Consider the following 25,458-nt stretch of genomic DNA (forward strand, 5'->3'; position numbering starts at 1 on the left):
GTACAGAGAACAGACTGACAGCTGTCAGAGGGGAGGGGGTTGGGAGCTGGGTGGAAAAGGTGAAGGGATTAAGCAAAGGGAAAACAAATCAGACACAGACAACAGCGTGGTGATGACCAAGGAAAAGGGGCGGTGGGGACAGGTAGATGAGAGTAAAGCAGGGATAAAACTGATGGGGAGAGACTTGACCTGGGTTGGTGAAGGCACAATGCAATATACAAATGATGTATTATAGAATTGCACCCTGAAAGCGATATAATTTTGTTAAGCAATGTCACCCCCCCAAATTTAATATTTTTTAAAAAGATATGTACCTCTGTGCTCATTACCACATTATTTACAATAGCCAAGATGTGGAGGCAACGTAAGGGTCCATCGGTGGAAGAATAAAGATGATGTGGTATGTATGTGAATACAGGGTGGGGCAAAAGTAGGCTGACAGTTGTGAGTACGTGAAACAGAATTTACTTTTATATTGGTTAATTATCATATTTCCCATATAAACAACTGTAAACCTACTTTTGCCCCACTCTGTATATATATGTATATGTATTTGTGTGTGTGTATGTGTATAAAATAAAATATTTGGACATAGAAAAGATAAAATGTTGTCTTTGACAGCATGGGTGGATCTTGAGGATATTATGCTAAGTCAAATAAATCAGATGGAAAAGAAGAAAAAAACAGATTATTCACTCATGTGTGGGATATAAAATAAAAAAAGAAAAAGGACAAAACAAACTCATAGGTACAGAGAACGGAGGAGAAAAGGAGTCAGGGAGGGCAAACTTGGTAAAGGGGTTCCAATATACGGTAACGGGAGGGGAACTAGGCTTTGGGTGCTGAGTACAGTGTAGAATATGCAGATATCAAATGATAAGGTTGTACACCTGACATGCATTTAATGTTATTAACCAATGTTGCCTCCATACATTTAATTTCTAAAAATTTTATTTGCCCTGGCTGGGTGGCTCAGGTGGTAGGAGCATTGTCCCAGACGCCAAAGGTTGCATGTTCAATCCCCAGTCAGGGCACATGTCTAGGTTGTGGGTTTGATCCCTGATGTGCCTGATATGGGAGGCAACCAATTAATCTCTCTCTCTCTCTCAAATCAGTAAACGTCCTTGGGTGAAGATGTTTTAAAAATCTAACTTTAGACAGTCCAACCCAAAATGGAACGTTTGGGTGGATGTCAGATGTAGTGATAACAATAAACTCTAAAGTCTACGGACACATGCCAGCGTCACTTGTAAGTCAGAAGCATGACAGGACAGTGGCTCCCCCAGGCTCCTGCAACCCAAGACATCGATGGAGACAGCCAAGGTGTGCTTTCCAACGTGTGTATCCCTTTAATGTATTTGTTCTAAATATCACAAGGTAGGATGGGAGTCTGGGGCAACGGGGGATGGACGTCTCGGGCACAGAGAGCGTGTACACAATGACCCACACCCCCCGTTGTCGTGTTTTGCTAGAACGCTGTGGAGGAGCTGCTGTGAATTCGCAGCCCCTGCAGTTATGACGGACGGTTTCCGGGACCGGGTGTGTTGAAAGAAGGGTCACCCACTGTGACCCAGAAGCCCCTGGGGGGAGCCTCCTGCAGGGGGTCCCCTGTCAGAGGAGCACACCTCGCATCCTGTCCTCCTCGGCCTCCCAAGGTTGAGGTAAAATTCTCAGGTGGGGTTTTTTCTCCTCCACGGCTCTCAGCAGAACCCGAGTTTTCTCCTCAAACATGAGTCTGTCCAGCCTGGGAAGACAGAAATAGTGGGACGCTCGACATCCCTAGGCCATTCCTCCCTGGAAATGACTGGGAAGATGGCATAGATGGGGGCAGGGAGAGCCCAGATCTTCCCCCAGTCGAGCAGGACTGTGAGGGTCAGAGAGGCGAACCATCCCGTTCATCCAGGGGGCTGGCCTCTGGAAGGGTTTCAGATATTCCCTCTCCATGCTCTAAGTGCAAGTGTAATTTTCGGAACGACCCTAACTGCGACTCTTGCTTTGGGAATCGTCTGTTCAAGACGCAGCTCGCCTGTTCCTAGAACTTCTCCCAAGTCTGACCTGGGATTGTATCTTCCTGGGCAATGGAAGGAGGAGACCGTATTTCTACAATAGTCAGGAAGTGGTTCTTGCCAGGGACCATTGTGCCTCTTCGGGGGTGTTTGACAATGTCTGGTGACATTGTTTTTAATTTCAGGGAACGAATGGGATAGCCCGTCTTTAAAAAAACTCATAATTTTTGTCGACATGGAATTGACATATAATGTATAAAAATTTGAGGTGCACAACGCAGGCTAGTTCGCTCCATCTGTAATATGCAATACGATGGCCTTCGTCACGTCACATAATTGTAATTTCTTTCTCGTGGTGAGAACGATCAAGATCGAGTCTCTTAGCTGCTTTGGAGATTCTGTGTTTGATCATCAGGGCTGGGGGAGGGGAGCTACGGGCACGTAATGGGCAGACAGAGACCAGGCATGGTGCTCCCCACGCTGCACTGCAGTGAAGAACTCTGCGGCCCAAATGGCGGTCACGCTGAGGCTGAGCACACCCGCCCCGGTGCCCACGCATCGTCCCGAGATCACTCGCCACCCAGGGAAACGTCCACTCACCCGAGAACCTGCAAGACACAGTCCGGATGGCTCAAGGCTTCGCACAGCATCGCCACCCCATCGTGGCCCAGGTCATTCCCATCCAGGTTCAGGCTCTTCAGAGATTTCCCAGAAATGAGCACGGAAGCCAGGTCCTCGCAACAGGCCACGGTGAGCTCGCACAAGTCCAGCCTGCAACAGGGAAACGCCCCGAGAGACCACCGCGGTTTGGGGTGGCCTGGAAGGCACGCCATCGTGAGATGCCAATGCCATGCCTCTGAGCAGACTCGATGGTCTAGACCAGTGGTTCTCTGCTAGGGTCCTTATGTCCCCCAGGGGACGTGTGGCAATGTCTGGAGATATTTGACACAGCTGGGGATGCTGCTGGCCAGGGATGCAGCTACCCACCCTACGGTGCCCAGGATAGTCCCCGCCTCCCTAGCACAGCAAAGGGCTCTGCTGTCCCAAGTGTCAATAGTGCCCAGATTGAAAAACCCTGGTTTCACAGGCCAGCATTTTGCTTAGATGATTCTAGACACACTTGTTTTGGACCCTGCTTCCCCTCTGTCTCATTCATCCTCCAGCTGGCCCCAGCCCGGAAACAGGGAAGCCTTCCCAGAAAGACCATCAGGAAACACTCACCCAAGATTCTTCAGTTTACAGTTAGGGTGTTTCAAAGCTGCACATAACTCTTTAGCACCCGCATCTTCTATTTTATTGTCTCTCAGTTTCAGGGTTCTCAGCCAAGTTTCGCTAATAATAAGAGCAGAGAGGGCCTTACAGCAAACGGAGGTGAGGTAACAATTTGACAACCTAGGGGAAAAAACACACACACACACAAATACAGCCATGAGGTTCAATCTTCAATGCCTCAGCTTATTTTTCATTTATTGTTATGAAGGATGAAATGCTCAAGTTCTTCGGAGATGGTGGTGATGATAATGGTGATGATGGTCATAGTGACGATGATAGTGATGGTGACGATGGTGATAATGGTGATGGTGAAGATGATGGTGAATGGTGGTGATGGTGAAGACGATGGTGATGACAGGTGATGATGGTGGTGATGCTGGTGAAGATGGTGATGATGGTGATGATGGTGGTGATAGTGGTGAAGATGATGTCGGTGATGGTGGTGATGATGGCGGTGAAGCTGATGCTGGTGAAGATGGTGGTGGTGATGGTGATCGTACTAATGGTGAAGATCCAACAACTTCTCGAGCCCTTCTTTTCAGCCCAACACTTGGGGCTTTTTATAATTCTCCCGCTCTGGTGGTCTGTCTACCTATTGTTCTTGCCCGTTGGAACGCTCTTGACTCAGATACCAGGAGGGCTACCACCCACCTTTCCTTCATTTCTCTACACAATTGTCACCTTTTGGCGAGGACTTCCCTAAATATTGTATATAGTATCACGTCCCCAGTCTCTTTGCTGTACTTAAGCTCAGGGTTCCCCACAGAATGTATCACCCACTAACTGATATGTATCTGTATACACGTGCATAAGTCTCACATATATGTGTGGGGGCACACCTGTATATAGGCACACATTTATACACACATATACACATAATATACATGTGTGTGTGTGTGCGCATATCTGTGATTCTTAAGCAGAGATGATATTTGTCCATCCCCTTCCTAGGGGCCATTGGCAATGCCTGGAGACATTTTTGGTTGCCACACTAGGAGACAGGGCGCTACCAATACCTAGTGGGTAGAAGCCAGGGATGCTGTTAAACACCCTACCAAGCGCACGACAGCACCTCCCAACAGAGAATGATCTGTGCCAAATGTCACTAGTGCCGAGATTGAGAAACCATGACACACACACACACACATCGATAGCCTCACTCACACGTGTGTGCGTGCAGCTGTGTGTGCACGCGTATCTGTGTGCACATGAAACTCCATAAAATCAACTTCAGTGGAGACAGGGATGTTCGAGCGTTTCCTTTACCACTTTCCTCGTTTGCTCAGGAGAGGTTCCAGCACGTACAGGAGAAACGGAGGGTCCTTGCATGGCACTTGGGGTGAGGTGAGGCACCCTCCCAAGTTCACCCAACCAGTCAAGGGCACGGAGGGCTCCATTTCTGGTCTTCCCGAGACCAGAGACCCGACTGCGGAGCAGCATGGCCCCAAAGTCCTGGTTCATCCTTTAATTAAGGCACACGTGTGTCAGTGCAGCACTCGGTGTTACAGGCGGGGAGTTATGCAGCCTCGCTTTTTCTCAGTAGACCCTGTGCTTCCCCCCTCCCTGTTTCCTGGCAGGGTACCAGTATAGATAGATAGGTAGGTAGGTAGGTAGGTAGGTAGGTAGATAGATAGGAAGGAAGGAAGGAAGGAAGGAAGGAGAGAAAGAGAAAGAGAGAGGGAGGGAGGGGAAGGGAGGGAGGGAGGGAGGGAGGGGAAGGGAGGGAGGGAGGGAGGGAGGGAGGGGGAGGGAGGGAGGAAGGAAAGAAAAAAGAGAAAGAAAGAAAGAAAGAAAGAAAGAGAAAGAAAGAAAGAAAAAAGAAAGAAAGAAAAGAAAGGAAGGAAGGAAGAAGGGAAGAAGGGAAGGAAGGAAAAGACCTGAGTAAATCATAGCCACACCTACCACAACTCCCGTAAGTTGCAGCATGGGTACCTCAGTGTGTTACAGATACACGCGACTCCCTCGTCTTTCAGGGCATTGGACCCAAGGTCAAGAACAGACAGGAGTATGTTGCAGTTAAGGGCTTGAGAGATGTAGTCGCAGGTGGCCGAGGTCAGGCAACAGAACTTCAATCTGCAGAGAGACACACACACACTCAATTTGTCAGCCCGCCTGCACTCGACGCGGCGATATTTTCCTGAAGCCACGTGCAAAAACTTCATTGTTCCTCGCCCTCCGTGGTCACTCGAGAAAGATGAGAGGATCAAAAAGTGTAGCAGCTGCAGAAATAACAGGAGCAAGAATATGAAGGTGGCATCCCAAACTGGGGAGTCTTAGGTTCCAGCGCCAGGGCAGATCGTCCCCCCAGCCGGGAGGACCTCAGACAGCCACCCCTCATCCGTGACGCAGTGTACTGACTGACTTACCTTTAAGTAAGTAAGGCATTATCAAAAATATTATCAAAAATAATATCAAAAATATTATCTAAAACTCGACTCTGCAGTTATGGGTTCCTGTTTATACACCATTTGAAATGTGGGATATAACAGGATGCATAAGATGGAAGTCACTGCCTGGTAGCTCGGAGCTCAACAGGACAACATGAATGCAGTCGGTTTAATGGATACACTGTTTAACATTAAAAAAAAAAATTAGCAGTTGCCCTGGCTGGGTGGCTCGGTTAATTGGAGTGGTGTCCTGATATGCCAAGGTTGTGGGTGTGATCCCTGGTCAGGGCACATACAAGAAGCAACCAGTGAATGCCTACATAAGTGGAATGACAAAAATCAATGTCTCTTTTTCTAAAATCAATCAAAAAAGTCTTTAAAAATAATAAAACAGTTTGGCTTTAATGTTTACCGTTCCTGACATTTAATTTACTGTTGAGTTTCTTTTACGGCCTAAAAAGTCATCTGAGAAATACGATTCTGACCCACCTCTATTTTGAATGCCACTCTGTGTGTGCTGTGCAACGCATGTGTCTCTACACCCATGCACGCCCAAGCACACACACAGATAGAAATTTTGCTTCCGAATGACTCCTCCACTTCCACAGACAGGGCTGTTCCTGCCCCTGCTCCCACTTCAAGGCCCCACAGCATTTGGTGGGATTTAACACTGATTTCCTGGTGCCGCCTCATGGGCAAATCAGCCATGCACCCTACTGTCCCTGAAAGAAGTCAAGTGAACCCCCTTTTCAGACTCATTGACACCCTCCCCTCCCCAGCACCCAGGACACCTACAAACACAGCGTCCTCTGCAGTGACAATGAGGACTTACTGGGTTGCAAATTCAATGCCAGCCTCCCCCCACTGCCCCCGAGAGCCATGCCTCTCTTAAATTCAGCCTCATGGCCCCTCTGGGGATCCAGCCAGTGGCTCAGGTGGGCCCACGGCCCCACCTCTCAACCCCTCCGCCAGCCTTCCGTGGCCTTGCCAACTGAGGGGTCCAAGAGCATGCTGCCCCAGACGGACTCACAGCAGATTCTGCAGGTGGCAGGCCCGTTGCTTCAGGGCATTGCACAGCTTCAGGGCACCCCGGTTCATCAGGGGGTTCTCTATCAAGGAGAGCAGCTTCAGATACTTGTTGTGCAGCAGCACAGAGGCGATATATGTGCAGCATTCCTGGGTGATGTCGCACTTCCCTAACCTGCGTGGGAGACACGTGTCAGGGGTGGGAGCAGGGGCTGGCAGGGCCTACGGGCAGACAGACAGACATTCACTCACAATGTGGAGGACAGACTAGTGGTCGCCAGATGGGAGGGGCTTGGGGGCTGGGTGGAAAAAAGGGGAAGAAATTAGCCAAAGAACATACATACATGACCTGTAGACACAGACAACAGCGTGGTGATGGCCAGAGAGGCCCGGGCTAGAGTGGGGAAAATGGGGGACATCGGTGATAATGTCAACAATTAAAAAAAACCCTCTTGAAACAAAAAAAGGTACGAATTTGTATTTGCAAAACATTCACAGGAATGTAAAGCCCAGCACAAGGAATAGAGTCAATGACGTTGTAATAACTACATAAGGTACTAGAATTATGAGGGGGACCATTTCATAAGTTATATAAATGTCTAATCACTATGCTGCACACCTGAAACTAATGTAATATTATTGTATGCCAAGTGCAATTGAAAAAATTTTTTTCATTGGCCATGGCCTTGGCCGGTGTGGCTGCGTTGGTTGGAGCATCGTCTTGTGAATGGAAAGGTGGTGTGGGTCGGACTGGCTAGGGCAGGTGCCTGGGTTGTGGGTTCCATCCTTGGTTGGATGCATATGTGAGGCAACCTATTGATGTTTCTCTCTGGCAAAGATGTTTCTCTCCTTCCCCCACTCTCTCTCCCTTCCTTCCTCCCTCCCTCCATGCCCCTGTCTCTAAAAATCAATGAGCACATTCTTGGGTGAGTATTAAAAGAAAAAAGTGGTCATGGACCACACCCTGGCTTCTGGTCTCGCACCTGCCAATCCAATGTCCACATTCCAGACTCTTTAAAAGAGCAAATTGGCCCAGGCTGGTGCGGCTCAGTGGATCGAGTGCCAGCCTGCAAACCAAAGGGTCTCCAGTTCCATTCCCAGTCAGGGCACATGCCTGGGTTGCAGGCCAGGTGCCCAGTAGGGGGTGTGCAAGAGGCAACCACACATTGATGTTTCTCTCCCTCTCCCCCTCCCTCCTTTCCTCTCTCTCTAAAACTAACTAAATAAAATATTTAAAAAGAGAGAGAACAAATGTAGTCCCACAACTCTCCTTATTAACCTTTGACTGCTTTCCACTGAAGTTAGGACACAGTCTGAGCCAGCGGTTCTCAGCAGGGGTGACTGTTGACTTCCAGGGAACGTTTCTAGGCATCTGGGGCAAGGGACGTTATTACCATGTAGTGGGTGGAGGCCGGGGTCACTGCTGAACCTCCCGCTGTTGTGGGCAGCCCCCACAACAGAGGATTACCTGGGACTCAGTCTGATTACCTGATTATTCATCAATAGTTCTGAGGTTGCGCAACCCCCAGTTGGAGCTGTAATGCATCTTCACAAAAGCACGTCATGGGCGCCAGCAGGTTCCCCACCGCCTGCTTTGTGGTGGGGACTGCCCTAAGTATTATAGGAAGTTGAACAGCATCTCTGGCCTCCCGTCACTAGATGGCAGTAGCACCCTCCCCATGCCGTGGTGACCAGCAACAATGTCTCTAGCCCTAGCCTGGTGGTTCAGTTGCTTGGAGCATTGTCTGGTACACCAAAGGGTAACAAGTTTGATCCCCAGTCACGGCACATACCTAGGTTGTGGGTTTGATCCCTGGTTAGGGTATGTATGGGAGGCAACCGATCAATGTTTCTCTCCAACACTGATGTTTCTCTCTTTCTTTCTCCCTTCCTCTATGCTAAAATCAACAAATATATCCTTGGGTGAGGATGAAAAAAAATGTTCCCAGACACTGACATTTTCAGGGACAAAACTGCCCTCTGTTAAGAACTACTCGGCTAGAGTAGAAACCGGATACTGGGGACCTCTCACCCCCATTGCCAAACAGAAGCAAAGAGAACAGTTGGTCTACCCCAAAGAGGCAAAGTTTCTGGCTAAAATACCTGTACAACTCACCCCTGGTTTCCTATATCCAATACCCAATACTTAGGTTAACAGATAATATATAAAACCCTATGCATATTAGTGTCAGCAATGTAAAAATAAACATTTTAAACCCTATGCAAATGGCATAACATGAAACGGGATGAAAGACTCAAGAATCCTGTAAGTCCCCATTGAGTAGAGTGCGCTAGAGTTAAAAAAAATTGTTATAATATTTAAACACCTCAAATGATGACTAGGACCTACAGTAAAGCCTAAATATTCAAACAACTCTTATGCATGGAACCAGCCTGTAGGAGACCGTTCTGTGTGGCATGGGCCCAGCTCCCAGTGAAAAGCAAGGTCTGATGCACAGGACCCACGCCGACAGATAGGTGCTCCCATGGGGAATCAGGCCTGCAATGTACCTAGACTGCTTTGAGACTTGCTTTTGCTAAAACTCCCTCACCCTGAATTGAGGCAACAAGTGCCTACTGTAACTTCCTAAAGTCTGTGCTAACCCTCCCAAGTATGAGTGTAACAGGTTTACACACATAAGGTGTAAATTATAATAATTACCCCCTGATAATTCTAGTACCTATCTAACCACTTTTCCCTTTGCATTTGTAAATATCTTTCTTCTGTGATGTGATTAGCGGCATCGTCTCCTTTGTTTTCAGTGAAAGGTAACCACCTAAAGCGAACCTGTGCTTAGTAAATAAGGACCATCATGTAATGTGCCCAGAAAAGAAATAAAGGCCAGTCCAGGCAAGGGCAGAGGCTCTTGCTCCCCTTGAAAGAAGAGCCATGCCATCCCTTTTCCTCCCCAGGACTCGGTAGTCTGTGTGAATTTCTTGCACCTCATCCACAGTGTGGCGGACCCCACAAGCTGGGGTCCGCATCATCTTCCTCCTCCTCTTCCTGCTGAAGCTTGACAGCACAATTAACTGACTTTATGTGAATCCACCCTATTTGCCATTGTTACGGCAAAGAAGAGGTGCTGGACTGAGAGAGAACATGCTTTCTTGATGGGTTTAATTAGCTGGTTTTGCTTACTGCTACCCCTATTACCTCCCTTTGTTCTTTCTTCTGAAGAAAAAAAAAATAGGTTGAGCCTGTCTAGAAGTCACCCAATCAGGGCAGACTTATCCCAGCTCATTTTTATATAATTTTCTTAATCTTCACCCAAGGATATGTTTACTAATTTTAGAGAGAGAGAAACATCAATCTGAGAGGAAAATGTCAATCATTTGCCTCTTGTACAGAGCCTGAACAGAGATTGAACCTGCAACATAAGTATGTGCCCTGACTGGGGATTGAACCCACAAAGTTTTAGTATGGGATAACACCCCAGCCAACTGAGGAACCCGGCCAGGCCCAGATCATTTTTAAGTAGAAAAAATGATTTTCGGCAAAGCAGTCACTTTCTCTCTGGACTCAATATTGCCATCAGCCAAATTAGATGATCATGCTTGTGGCTGTTGTATTCTTTCTCGTTTTACATTTCTACCAATAGCTTCGGGGGGAAACGTTTGCTGGTTTTGGCGTGGTTGGTTGAAGGCAGAAGCAAGAAGAGTCACATAAGTCGTCCATGAGCCATTAAGTCTAGCAAGTATAGTGGAAGACAAGAGTGAGACAACCCTTCTGAGAGGACGGCTTGCACGCTGGACCCCCCCTCCCCTTGCCAGGACATCTGCAGACACCAAGACGGGAGTGAGGAGGCACGTGAGAAGCAAAGGCCAATGCGGGAAAGGAAGTGGGCGCATTTGAACTGCCAAGCCCACATGGGAGGAAATATGTCCTTTACCACAGAAAACACAGACTCACATCAGCTGTTGTATGTAGCAGAAGGGGTGTTTCAGTATCTCACAGAGCTTCTTGACTTGTTCACAGGTCAGGTTGGTGCCATGCAGGTTCAGGTACCTCAGGTGTTTATTGTGCAGAATGGCCCTAAAGAAGTGGACATCATTTCCAAGGCCACAAGCATATTTATACCTACAAAAGATGAGGTATTAGAACCCATGGCATGAAGTCTCAGCACCAAGCAAGATACCTCTTACCCGATTCTTCCCACCGTACGGCTCATGGCCCTGCCCTGAGAAATCTGGTTACTCTCGCCTATAAACGTTTTCTCTTGGGTTCTTCAGACAGCCGACAAGCACCAAGGCTCCACTGCTGAGATGTTTCCGGTTTCCTCCTAGTCCCTCCCTACCCACAGGTCACCACCCACAATAGGAGGGAGGGGACCGGTCCACAGTGAGTCCTCAGCACCAGGAGGACAGAGACACTGTGTCTGTGCCTCTGTGTCTGTTCCTCGGCTTCGAACAACACCTCACACCCAGGACAAGTGTCCACCACTGAACTGATGCCCCAGGCAAGACTGCATTCGCAAAGAATGGGTCCATCTCACTTTAAAAACTAAGATTTTTTTTTACAAGGAGATACTTTTTAAAAATAAATTAAAATTATACAATAAAAAGAGTCAATATGTGTAAATTGTTGTCCCTCCCCCCCGATACTTCTGCAAGGTTTGGCAAATTAATTTCTTCATGCTCTCATTTCTTTGCAAAAGCCATGGATGGTGCCATGACAGTTAAGAAATCAACATTTATTGTAGTGCCTAGCACATAGTGCAGGTTGGAATGGATTGTCTTAAATCCTATTACGTTACATTTCTACATAGCTACATATACTTTTTGTATGTTTGTACATCTCTATATTTTTAATGTTTTTATGCATCCAACTCACACCAGCTTTTCAAGTCCGCAATTGGGATGAGCAAGCGATTTCCAGAGGACCGTGTGGGAGACATTGTCGAGAACACAGCCGTTCATGTCCAGCACCGAAAAGTCCTCGCCGGCTGTGAACACTGAGCAGACGTCCTGCCAGTAGTCCAGCTTCTGGCTGACGCTGTGAGGGGACAGACCCTGTGAGGCTCCAGGAGCTGCATTCAACTCGAGACACTCAGAACGGGCAGAGCACTGTTCCCACGGCCCCTCCAAGCTGACAGACACTCAGACCTGAGCAGGAAGTGGTGCGGCCAGGTACACTGCGTCAACATGGCCTGATGGATGAGCAAGCAGCCATCAAGGCCATGGTTTGATGAACCAACTCCCAAGGCCACAGCAATGGATCGAACCCCATTTCAACCTCTTGTTAGCCATGTGACCTACCTGAGCGAGCTTAGTCCATCATATTTTGCCTCCATGACAATATTGGATGATGATGAACAAAGGCTGGTACTGGGCAGCACGGGAAGTTGTATCCCAAAACATGACCATACAGGTATAAAATAAGCAAGCCCTGGGGATGTCACGTACAGCGTGATGACTGTAGTTAATAAGAGTGTGGTCTTGGTTGGGTAACTCAGTTGGTTAGAGCATCATCCTGATATGTCAGAGTGGCAGGTCCAGTCTTAAGCCAGGGCACAGAAAAGAGTCTTCCCTGGCTCGTGTAGCTCAGTGGATTGAGTGCAGGCCTGCCAACTAAGGGATCGCGGTTCGATTCCCAGTCAGGGCACATGCCTGGGTTGCAGGCCAGTTCCCAGCGGGAGACCCATGAGAGGCAACCACACATTGATATTTCTCTCCCTCTCTCCTTCCTTTTCCCTCTAAAGATAAGTGAATAAAATCTTTAAAAAAAAAAGAGTCAACCAATTAGTGCAGAAATAAGTGGAACAACAAAGTTGATCTCTCTCTCACGAATCAATAAATAAAATTTAAAATAATAATAATAGTTTTGTATATTTAAAGTTGCTAAGAGAGTAAATCTTAAATGTCCTCATCACCATATCAAAAAAAAAACCCAAACCAACACATGAAACTGTAAATACTGTACTTTGCTGCATATAATACACTCCTGTGTTTTTGTGTGCAATTATAATACCCATCCATGGTATGTAATCATTATACCCAAGCGTAATGAGCTTCCTTATTTTTCCCTTAAAAATTTGGGCAAAAAAGTACACATTGTATATGACAAAACACAGTCCATGTGCTGATGGCTGTAAGCTACATTTGTGATCACTCTGCAACACACAGAAAGAGTGAATCATTATGTGGTAGACGTGAAACCAACATAATGTTATGTGTCTATTATACCGTGATTAAAATTAAATTTTTTTCTGCCCTGGCTGGTGTGGCTCAGTGGACTGAGCACTGGACTGCGAAACAGAGGGTCACCTGTTTGATTCCCAGTCAGGGCACAGGCCTGGGTTGTGGGCCAGGTCCCCAGTAGGGGGCGCACGAGAGGCAGCCACACATGGATGTTTCTCTTCCTCTCTTTGTCCTTCCTCTCCCCTCTGTCTAAAAATAAATAAACACAATCTTCTGAAAATAAAATAAAATTTTAACATTTTTAAAAGCATGAATGTGCAAGGTGGAATGCTTAGAGAGCTGACGTGTGAGCTGGTAATCTAAACCTGATGAGAGGGTACAAAGCTCAAAGTCAGCCAGGAGTAAAAGCTCACGGAAGAAATCCAGAGGAAACCAGGCACAAGCACCCAAGAGTCACTTCCTAGTGGATCGTCAGCATATGCCAAAATGCTGTGAGAGGGAGGAAAAAAATGTAGTCATGGCAACAGTAAAAACTACTACCTTCCTGCCTGGCCCAGGTGGCTCAGTTGGTTGGAGCATTGCCCAATAAATCAATAGGTTGCAGGTTCAATTCCTGGTCAGGGCAACATGCCTGGGCTGCAGGGTTTGGGCCTGGTCAGGGAATGTACAAGAGGCAACCGATCAATATTTCTTTCCATCTCTTCCTCCCACCCTTCCTCTCTCCCAGATTAAAAATCAATAAGCTTGTCCTTGGGAAAGGACTAGAAAAAAAAACCAAAATCAAACAAACAAAAAACTACCTTTCTTTCAACTTCACCTTGGCCCCGTGTAGTAGTTGAAACATTTATCCATGTTTATACAGGTGGAAAACCTTCATATGTCACTCACTTTTCACAGTCACACAGCTGGCAAATTTCATTACGAAGCTGTGTTTTATTTTATTTTTTTAAAGATTTTATTTATTTATTTTTAGGCAGAGAGGAAGGGAGGGAGCAAGAGAAGGAGAGAAACATTAATGTGTGGTTGCCTCTTGCCCTCAACTGGGGACCTGGCCCACAAGCCAGGCATGTGCCCTGACTGGGAATCGAACGGGCAAGTAGGTCAGCGCTCAGTCCACTGAGCCACACCAGCCTAGGGCACAAAACCGTGTTTTACAAGCAGACAAATATAAGGACCCATGCAATACCCAGAGGGGACTGAAGCAGGCTGCAGCCATGGTGGGGGCAGGGGGGGGGTGAACTTACTCGAAGGTGTGTTCACGGTCATCCTGAAACACATTTTCTACAGTCATGTGAAGTTGCTGCAAATTGTAGGTATATTTGAGGCAGAAGGCAGATATTAAAAAATCGTTCATTTGGCTGATACAAATATCAATGTTCTGGAAGACATCCATCACTTTTGTTGTCAAATATTCTCCCTGGTTCTCGAATACACTGCTGAACAGTTCCTTAAATCTCACCACCAAGGGCTGGCTGGCTGCGGTCCGACTCAAACTCCGAAAGCCCTCGATTATTTCCAGCTCAATGTTCCTGTACAGTGGGACATCGAAGAACAACTGCATCTCGGAGGCGATATCTTCGGTACACAGCCCGAACAGGAAGAACCCCGTTTGCATCAGGTAGGTCGGGGCGAGGGTCACCGTCATTTCCACGACCTGGGCCACGCTCCCGATGGTCGGGTGAGCCTGGCAGTGGGGCCCTCTCACCAGATACCACAGGGAGGAGAAAAACCCCTGGATGCACACGTGGGTGAAGGTGACCTGGTCCCCGTTTCTTCGCAGCAGCTGCATGCCCACCCACAGGGCGGCGTCGCTTTCCGAGACCCCATTCCTCTGGAGATCCTCGGGCTGAAACACGAAGGTGTCCATCCAGGTGCCTTCCGCAGCCAAGGCGCACAAGGCTATGAGCTTGGCCGTGCTCTGCCTCAGCGTGACGTGCTTGAGCCCCGATTTGAGCACGCTGGCCACGAAGGACGTGTACAGTGCTGTGCTGCTGTGAATGCCGATGCTGAGTTGGTCTCCTCGCTCCATCTGCCACTTCAGACACGAACACACCATCCAGCACCCAAGGGGGTACTTGCAGATGGCAAACAGCTTGGGGTGGTCCTGCACGAAACTGAGGGCTCTGGCTGCTCGATGTTCCTCCCCAAAGAAGTGAGAGAAATACACTTTCCTTGCGTCTTCAGACAGCACCGGCACGCTTATGCACTGTGGATACTGCAACGTGTAGAAATATTTCTTCATCGTTATCGACCCCAAGGCCAGGAGAAGAGAAGACTCCGGGAGCATCTTTCTGCGCAGCAGGCTGCCCAGGAGGACCGGCACCGGCAGCTGCTGCCTCCAGTCGCTGCACGGGTGGCTCAGGTCCAGGTGGCACTTCAGCTCCTCGAAGCCGTTCATCATGAACAGGACCCTCTGCGGCCGGGAGAACACCTCTTCGATGGGCTCTGCAGACTCGGGCCAGTCGCTGGAGGCCAGCTGCGCCAAGCTCGTCTCCACCATGTTGTTCATGTTGTAAACGTTGATGAAGAAGACGAAGGTGAACCTGTCCTTCCATAAGTGTCCCTCCGCCCATTCCAACATCACTTTTCTCAGAAAGGTCGTTTTTCCGACCCCTCCCGTGCCTTGCAGGACCACGGTGGCTGGGATCTCCTGGACCTCACGGTCCCCGTAGGCCCCGCTCAGGTGCTCGTACTCCTCCTTTATGCAGTCTTGGTACACCTCATCGGGAACTGCAAGGCAGGTTTCCTTCTCCCACACGCGGCGGAACTTTTCCTTCATGTGACTTTTGTAGGGGTTGATCTTATCTGAGTCAACGAAGACAGAACACAAGACAATTCAAACACCCACTCATTCACAAGAGCCAAGAGAAGGAATGGCAGGATATAGAAGGCGGGTGGCATATATATAGGGAATTCTACCCAGCCATCAAAAATGAGCGCGTATGTAAGGGAAACCCTATGGTATTGGTCTTTCTCTGTCTTACTTATTTCGCTGAGCACAATACCCTCTAGATCCATCTGCATCACTGCAAATGGCCATGACTCTATTTTCGTGGCTTAGTAATATTCCATTATCTACGTGCAGCCCTTCTTCGTCCACTCGTCTCTCATTGGACACCCGGGTAGCTTCCGTAACTTGGCTAATGTAAGCAAGGCTGCGATGGATACATCGGCGTGCACAGAGCTTTTCAAACTAGTGTTTTTGGATAAACATCCAGAAGTGGAATTTCTGGGTCATGTATAAAACACACACACGAATGAAACAAAAACATACTCCTAGAAATAGAAATAAAAAAGGGATAGTGACAGGAAGGGAGGGGGGGAGAGTAGGTGAAAGGAAGGGGGGGAATATAGCCAATACTATTGGGATAAGTTTACACCCTGACAAGTGATTCCTGGAATTAGTGGGGCGATCACATTGTAAGATATAGAAATAGTAAATCACTATATTGTACCCCTGAAATTAATATAACCAACCTAGGATTATATACTGACTCTACTTAAATGAAAAATACTCAGTTGTAATCCCAAAGATGACGGTAATGATAGTTCTAGTGGTACACTTTCAGGAATTTAAAAACGACAACAACAACGAAATATCGCCATTTGCAACAACGTGGGTGAATCTCAGGAGTATCATACGAAATGAAATAAATCAGACAGAAAAGGATGAGAACTGTATGGTTTCACTATGTGGAATACAAAGCAGAAAGCCACAAACTCCGACCACAGGGGAATGAGTGAGGGGAAGGGATGAAGACGGTGTGTGTGGGGGGAGGTCAAATATATGGCAACAGAAGGAGACGAGACTTTGGGTGGTGAACACAATGCCATAGCCAGATGCCACCTAGAAATGTACAGTGTTATTTGTAATTTATTACATACAAATGAAACATGTTATTAACAAATGCCACAGCAGTAAATTTAAATTTTAAAAAATTATCTATTTATTTATTTATAGACAGAGGGGAAGGGAGGGAGAAAGAGAGGCAGAGAAACATCAATGTCTAGTTGCCTCTCACGTGCCCCCCTACTGGGGACCTGGCCCACAACCCAGGCATGTGCCCTGACTGGGAATTGAACCGGCAGCCCTTTGGTCAGCAGACCGGTCCTGGATCCACTGAGCCACACCAGCCAGGGCTTACGTTTTTTAAAATGCATTCATCCTTTGTTACGTGGAATAATCCCTACAGGTTTACCTGAACACACCTGTGGAGGCTAATGCACGTCCATGGGTGATCCAGGTGATGAACTCAGTGTTGTTAGGACCAGAACCTATCTGAAACTCTGTCCATAGAAGAATCTGATCAAAACTGGACGCTCACCTCTGAGTACAGGCTCACAACGTGTGGACCCTTGGAAATCACATTCAAAACTGGAGGAGGGGGTTGTCTCCCCCAGGTAAGAGCCACCATGTATGGACGGTTTGCCAGGAACCAGTAGGAAGATGTCGTTATTGCTCCTCAAGAATCATTAGCATCCACTCCACTCCCACGTCACAGAAAAATTGAGGGGGGTTTATGCTATTTGGCTGATTTGGACTTGTGAACAAATATTAGGGCCCAGGGTCTGCGCTACATCCCCCTGACCTGAAGCCATGAGGTCTAGGCGGTTTCTGCTGCACCGTGCTGAGGGGGAGCTAATTTCAGAAATCCACCCTGGAACCATCTTTCTTTCCCCTGGCCCTGGCATGACCAAGGGAACACATTAGAGGAGGTAAACAAAACGGCAAATACAGACCAGGACCACACTCGGCACTGCAGAAAGGAACACTGCAGTAGGCCAGGCACCTCTGCGCGGCTTCCGAGCACAGGGCGGGGGGTCACTTTGCTAAAGAAGGTGTGACTGGAAAAGAGGCTAGGGACGGAGAGGTGGTCTTTCCCTCTCTGGTGCAGAAGAAGTTTTGTTTATGAAAACAGGAATGTGCCCTTGTTGGTTAGAGCTCAGTTGGGTAGAGCACTGTCCCCATACCCCAAGGCTGTGGGTTCAATCCCTGGGCAGGGCACACACAAGAATCAACCAATGATCATGTAAATAAGTAGAACAACCAATCCATATTCATCTCTATCCGTCTCTACAAAAATTAATAAAACATGAGAATTTTTAGCAATATCTCTCTGTCTCCTTTTGTGTATTTCTGTGTATGGAGGATTCAAAACAAAACAAAGAAGGACCGACAGCTACCATCTCAGCCGATGCCAAGTCCCAGGTCACCCTAGTGGCACGGACTCACTTCAGGACAGAGAAAAGGGGACACCCCTGAGATCAACAGTCGGCCCCAGATGCTACCCACCCCCCATCCATCACTGGCTCATCTATGCGTGGAATTGGCTTGTAATTTTTCTACCACCTTCAAGTGTCCCCTTGGCCTACGGCACACCCTCAGTAACAGATGGAGGGGTCACCGTGACTCGAGTGACTACATCCCCTTCGGTATTGTAAGCTCCCAGTGGACCCTCCTTCCCCCACGGGTCACACCCCTGAAACACGCACTTACTTATGATCTCATTCTGAGCCTTGGTCCAGACGTCTCTCCGATTGACCTGTAGTAAGAGACTCAGCATGACCTTCCACGCCTGCTTTCCCGGGTAATGCTTGTCCAGCAACACGGCCATGTCCTCCTTCGAGGCCTTCTTCAGCGTGGGCCAGGGGATGGGTTTGAGATTGAGTTTCAGAGGCTCTTGTTTAAGGAGCTCCTTAAACTTCCAGAACTCTTCACTTCTGAGCTCCTTGAGGCACAACAACAAGCCAGAATCGGAAGAGAAAGATTCAGCCATCTTGTCCGAGGGATGGTGAGCTCCGATTTCTCCAAAGGAAAAAAAAAAATCTTCCAAAACAAGCAATAGGTGATTCCTGGGGAAGAGTGATGGGATCACAGAGTTAAATCTCAGCAGTCGAAAGTGGCATCCGCCCTGGCTGGTGTAGCTCAGTGGATTGAGCCTGCAAACCACACGATTGCGGTTCGATTCCCAGTCAGGGCACATGCCTGGGTGGCAGGCCAGTTCCCAGCAGGGGACTCACGAGAGGCAACCATACACTGATATTTCTCTCCTCTCCTTCCCTTCCTCTCTAAAGATAAACAAATAAAATCTGTAAAAAAATGTTTAAAAAAAAGTGGCAGCAGTGCATTGCTTACAAGAGTCAAGATGTGGAACCAGCCCCAGTGCCCATGGATAGATGAATGGATAAAGATGCCATACACGTACACAGTGGAATATTACTCAGCCACGGAAAATGAAACACTGCCATTTGCAACAACTCGGATGGACCTAGAGGGTATTATGCTCTGTGAAAGAAATCACACAGGAAAAGACAAATACCATCTTATTTCACGTCTGGGTGGAATTTAAAGAAGAAAATGAACAAACAAAATAGAAACAGACTCACAGATACAGAGAGAACAGGCTGATGGTCGCCAGCGGGGAGGAGGGTTGAGGGCTGGGTGGAAAGGGGAAGGGATTGAAAAGTAGAAATTGGTAGTTACAGAATAGTCCCAGGAATATGAAGTACAGCATAGTCAAAAAATCATTGTAACTATGCATGGTGCCAGGTGGGTACTAAGCTTAATGAATGAACACTTTGTAAGTTATAGAAATGTTGGGCTGTTAGCCCTGGCTGGTGTGGCTCAGTGGAGAGAGTAGCAGCCTGTGAACCAAAGGGTCCACAGTTCAATTCCCAGTGAGGTCCCCAGTAGGGGCCCATGAGAGTCAGCCACATACTGATGTTTCTCTCCCCCCTCCCTCCCTTCTCCTCTGTAAAAATAAGTAAAATCTTTACAAAAAAAGTCAAACCATTATGTTATACACCTGAAACTAACATAATATTGAATGCCAACTGTACTTGAAAAGTAAAATTTAGAAAGTAAAACTTATAAAGTAAAACTTATACTTTAACAGAAGTAAAATTTTCTTACAAACACATTAAAAAGGTAATAAGGCCCTGGCTGGATAGCTCCATTAGTTAGAGCATCATCCCCAAATGTGAAGGTTGTGGGTTCAATCCCTGGTCAGGGCACATACAAGAATCATCCAATCAAAGCATGAATAAGTGAAACAACAAATTGATGTTTTTCTCTCTCTCTCTAAAATCAATCAATAAAAAAATTTAAAGGCAATTAGAATACAGTAAAATTGATTTACTAGTACATTATTACTTAAAAACAAAATGATATTAAATATGATATTTTAACTTAGATATGCATTCTAAGCGGTGTAGCCTGGTGTCATACAATTTTAGCAAATGCCTGCTTTTGTTGGCTTTTTTTTGGTAAGGCTCACCCATATTGTTGCCTGTGGTCCCTTTGTATTGCTATATAGTATTCCACTGTTACTATTCCAATTCCCTTTTTTTTAAAACAAATATTTTATTTATTTATCTTTAGAGAGAAAGGGAAGGAGAGAAGGAGAGAAATATCAATGTATGGTTGCCTCTCGTGAGTCCCCTGCCGGGAGCTGGCCTGCAACCCAGGCATGTGCCCTGACTGGGAATCGAACCGCGATCGTGTGGTCTGCAGGCCTGTGCTCAATCCACTGAGCTACACCAGCCAGGGCTCCCTTTTTTTTTTTAATCCTCACCCAAAGACATGTTCATGGATTTCAGAAGGGAAGGAAGAAGAGAGGGGGGAGAGAAACATTAACTGGCTGCCTTCCTCGTGCTCTAACCAGGGACTGAACCTGCAACCCTCCAGTTTACAGGGTGACGCTCCAACCAACTGAATCACCCTGGCCTGAGCACTGTTACAAGTTCTGAATGCTATAGGTGACTGGCATGTAGAGGTCTTTCTAGTTTTTTGTTTTGTTTTGTTTTGTTTTTTACAGCATGAATGATGCATCTGTGAACAAGCTTTCCCATGTGTTTGGGTGCATATAAGCAGGCATTTTCTCTAGGCTTCTAAGTATAGGTTGTAACCTACGTGAGTCATGTTGATGAGTTTTCCCTCGTGAATATAATGATCTGATTCCAGCCGCATCCTAGGAGAGTTTCTTTGTGGTACCATGCTGCCCCTACTTGACGTAATCTAACGGGGGTGTGCAATCTTTTGGGGTCTCTGGGCCACACTGGAAGGAGAAGAGTTGTTTGGGGCCACACCTTAAATACATGCGACACGTAATCACACACACAAAATAACCTCATAATGTTTTAAGTAAGTTTACGATTTTGTGTTGGGCCACGTTCATAGCCATCCTGGGCTGCAGGTTGGACACCCCTGAATTCTAACCCAAGGTCAGTAACGGGAAAACCGAACTGGCATGAAAACCGCAGGTGATTTCATTCTAGGAGATGGAAATAAGGAGTGGGGGAGAACATCCCAGCAAACTCAGGTTTTCCTCTTACTTGGGAGATGTGCCTTCTTGTTCCTAGAGATCGATGTTCCTAGAGCTAATATTTCAAAAGAACAACTAGAAAAAAAACAGTCACCATTGTCCATAAAACCCATGTGTCAAAGAGTTTTAAATGGTACATCAAGGATCATAACAGTATTACTCACAAGAGCCAAAAGGTGGAAGCAACCCAACTGCTCATCAAGGAAGGACCAACATGTGGTCCACATGAGTGGCGGAATAGTACGCGGCCATAAANCTATATAGTATTCCACTGTTACTATTCCAATTCCCTTTTTAAAAAAAAATATTTTATTTATTTATCTTTATAGAGAAAGGGAAGGAGAGAAGGAGAGAAATATCAATGTATGGTTGCCTCTCGTGAGTCCCCTGCTGGGAACTGGCCTGCAACCCAGGCATGTGCCCTGACTGGGAATCGAACTGCAATCGTGTGGTCAGCAGGCCCACACTCAATCCACTGAGCTACACCAGCCAGGGCTCCCTTTTTTTTTTTAATCCTCACCCAAAGACAGGTTCATGGATTTCAGAAGGGAAGGGAGAAGAGAGGGGGGAGAGAAACATTAACTGGCTGCCTTTCTCATGCTCTAACCAGGGACTGAACCTGCAACCCTCCAGTTTACAGGGTGACGCTCCAACCAACTGAACCACCCTGGCCTGAGCACTGTTCCAAGTTCTGAATGCTATAGGTGACTGGCACATAGAGGTCTTTCTAGTTTTTTGTTTTGTTTTGTTTTGTTTTTTACAGCATGAATGATGCATCTGTGAACAAGCTTTCCCATGTGTTTGGGTGCATATAAGCAGGCATTTTCTCTAGGCTTCTAAGTATAGGCTGTAACCTACATGAGTCATGTTGATGAGTTTTCCCTCGTGAATAGAATGATCTGATTCCAGCCGCACCCTAGGAGAGTTTCTTTGTGGTACCATGCTGCCCCTCCTTGACGTAATCTAACAGGGGTGTGCAATCTTTTGGGGTCTCTGGGCCACACGGGAAGGAGAAGAGTTGTTTGGGGCCACACATTAAATACATCGCGACATGTAATCACACACACAAAATAACCTCATAATGTTTTAAGTAAGTTTACGATTTTGTGTTGGGCCACGTTCATAGCCATCCTGGGCTGCAGGTTGGACACCCCTGAATTCTAACCCAAGGTCAGTAATGGGAAAACCGCACTGGCATGAAAACCGCAGGTGATTTCATTCTAGGAGATGGAAATAAGGAGTGGGGGAGAACATCCCAGCAATCTCAGGTTTTCCTCTTACTTGGGAGATGTGCCTTCTTGTTCCTAGAGATCGATGTTCCTAGAGCTAATATTTCAAAAGAACAACTAGAAAAAAACAGTCACCATTGTCCATAAAACCCATGTGTCAAAGAGTTTTAAATGGTACACCAAGGATCATAACAGTATTACTCACAAGAGCCAAAAGGTGGAAGCAACCCAACTGCTCATCAAGGAATGACCGACATGTGGTCCACATGAGTGGTGGAATATTACGCGGCCATAAAAAAGAAATGGACTTCTGACACATGCCGCCACCCAGAGAAGCTTTGAAAACATCGCAAAGTAAAATTAGCCAGATACAAAGGGATAAATCTTGTATGATTCCACTTACATGAGATGCCCAGAATAGTCTAGTTCACAGAGGCAAAGTAGAATAGGGATGTTGGGGGAGGGGGAATGGAGGTTGTTCAGCAGAGAGATTCAGCTGACAGGGATGAAACAATTCTGGAGCTGATAGTGCCGATGGTTGCATAACAATGTGAATGCATTTAATGCCACTAAACTACAATCTTAAAAATGGCTAATATAAGTGGGGAAGGGGCCAAATATATAGAGACAGGAGATAGATTTTGGGTGCTCAGCACACAATGGAATATACAGATGATGGATGATAGAGTGACACACCTGAAACTTATTTAATGTCATTAACCACTGTTACCTCAACACATTTAATCTTTAAAAAATGGTTAAAATGGTAGACTTTGTTGTATGGATATGTTGCCACATTTTTCAAAAATTTTATTTATTGATTTGAGAGAGAGAAAAGAAAAGAGGAAAAAATAACAATTTGTTGTGCACTCATTGGTTTTTTTTTTTCAGTTTTTTTCATTCATAGTTATTTTTTAAGATTTTATTTATTTATCTTTAGAGGGGAAGGGAAGGAGAGAAATATCAATGTAGGGTTGCCTCTTGTGAGTCCCCCGCTGGGAACTGGCCTGCAACCCAGGCATGTGCCCTGACTGGGAATCGAACCACGATCGTGTGGTTTGCAGGCCCGTGCTCAATCCACTGAGCTACACCAGCCAGGGCCTCATTGGTTGGTTCTTGTACATGCCTGGACTGGGGACTAAACCTGCAACTTTGGCATTTCGGGAAGAGGCTGTAATCTTCAACCAACTGAGCTGCCTGGACAGGGCCGATATTTCACCACAATAAAAAAAACCCCCCACAAAACTCTTTTGTCGTAAGGCTTTTCTCTAAACATTCCTTTCTCATTCCTTTTCTAGCTGAAACCTTCTCCTGAACATGGTAGTTGTGTCCCCTGAAGCCCAAACACTGGCTGGTTAACGCCCCGCCTCCAACACTCCAGGGTCCAGGTGGGCAGTAGGCACCTCAACAAAATGCCGCCATAACACCTCACAAATTCTCATCAGGCGCATGTTGGGTTCCACCACCTTTTTGGCTGTAGCCCTCCCAGTACGCGCGCAACCTGCCTGATTTCGCAACTCACATCACCTGACTCACTCTCACCCTCCCCGGTGGCTGTAGCAAACCAACATTAGGGACGAAATTATTTGCATATGATTCAGCATACAATGAGGACCCACTAGAACTTCTGGAGGGCGACAGGTTAGTGGCTGGAAGCCAACCATCCATCCAAACTACCCCAGCAACGAGCCTCGAACTCAGTTTCCCCTGTTTCCTGTCTGCCCAATCCCTCCCGTAATCCCCCCTTTCCAAAAACCTGCTTTTCGTTGGTCTCCCCAGGTTACAGGAATCACACAATCAGAACTGAGAGGAGAGACCAATCAAGTGTAAGGCTTTGACTTTGGAGGACGTTGGGTATTAGTTCTCGGACACCCAACGTCCTCCAATGCTGTCTCCGATTCCATTTTATTTTACCCCTTTTCAAAAAAAGATTTTATTTATTTTCAGAGGGGGAGGGAGAGAGAGAAACATCAATGTGTGGTTGCCTCTTCCAGGCCCCCTGCTGGGGACCTGACCCACAATCCAGGCATGTGCCCTGACTGGGAATCGAACCAGCGACCCTTTGCTTTGTAGTGCACGCTCAACCCACTGAGCCACTCTTGCGGCTGAGCCAGGGCTCAATTGTATTTTCTTGTCTTATTTGTTATTGATTGATTTTAGAGAGAGGGAAAGGGAGAAATAGAAGAACATTAATTTGTTGTTCCACTTATTTATGCACTCACTGGTTGATTGTTGACCAGGGATTCAACCAGGATACCACCCCAACCACCTGTCCCAGGGCTCTGATTCAATTCGAGAAAACTAGGAAGCCTCAGTCCCGTTCTCTCACCCAGTTTAGCGTTGGAAACACGGAGGTTTCAAGAGGAGGTGCTGCATGCACCGCCTCACCGAGAATTTAAGCACTTTTCACTTTAAAACGCCCTTGGCATCATTAAGGGGGGCAGGACTTGATCCTTCGGGCACCCCCTACCTCATTCCTAATGTACCCAAGACCTACAGTAAGGGCTGAGAGGAGGGGCGAGGAGAAGAAAGAAAGATCCGAGAGAAGACGGCCTCACCCGATCCAGCCAGCAGCCGCTGGTCCTCCAGGCTGGTACCCATCAAAGAGCGGCTACCAGCCCTGAGACTAAAAGGCCCCTCTTGCCCTCCGATTGGCTGTCGCCTATCGCTCTCCACCCATTGGCTGGCTTGACTCTTGATTGATGCAACTCAGAGGGGGATGCGAAAGGGTTGAGGCGTGTGTTTCTTCCGCCTCAGGTGTGAGTGATCTCCCTTCCCGCATATCCCCAAGACACTACTAATAGACTCTCCCTCTGTAGTATAATAGTCTCTGGGCTTCTGTAAACAGCCCTCTCCCACTTCCAAAGGCAGGCGGTCGGAGACTGGTCGTGAGGACCACCCTGCTCCTAATCTGAAGGTCGGCTTTCCCCATACTCTCAGCTTCCCCAGAGAAGCTATTTCGCGCCTTTCCTCAACGTTCACAGAAGCATCTAGAATGGAGCCTTTGTGCGTGAGGGTATCAGTGGCTCTTCTTGGACAATGAGCTCTGGGCAGAAAGGGTGGAAGTTAGAATTTG

The 25,458-nt window shown here is 47.0% G+C and overlaps 1 protein-coding gene across 1 annotated transcript; it reads right to left on the reverse strand.

The window, feature by feature from the left end:
* Positions 1 to 1,337: 1,337 nt before the first annotated feature.
* NLRP9 (NLR family pyrin domain containing 9) lies at positions 1,338 to 18,606 on the reverse strand. The gene is made up of 9 exons (XM_037063416.1): positions 18,327 to 18,606; positions 14,074 to 15,634; positions 11,523 to 11,684; positions 10,602 to 10,775; positions 6,696 to 6,866; positions 5,181 to 5,351; positions 3,228 to 3,398; positions 2,607 to 2,777; positions 1,338 to 1,744 (listed from the first exon to the last, which is right to left on the reverse strand). The coding sequence occupies exons 1-9, from the start codon at positions 18,604 to 18,606 to the stop codon at positions 1,612 to 1,614; spliced, it is 2,994 nt and encodes a 997-aa protein (XP_036919311.1). The 3' UTR covers positions 1,338 to 1,611.
* Positions 18,607 to 25,458: the final 6,852 nt, after the last annotated feature.

This window comes from Sturnira hondurensis, unplaced genomic scaffold (assembly GCF_014824575.4).
Source record: "Sturnira hondurensis isolate 20B ecotype Veracruz unplaced genomic scaffold, ASM1482457v3 Scaffold0014561, whole genome shotgun sequence".
Taxonomy (NCBI): domain Eukaryota; kingdom Metazoa; phylum Chordata; class Mammalia; order Chiroptera; family Phyllostomidae; genus Sturnira; species Sturnira hondurensis.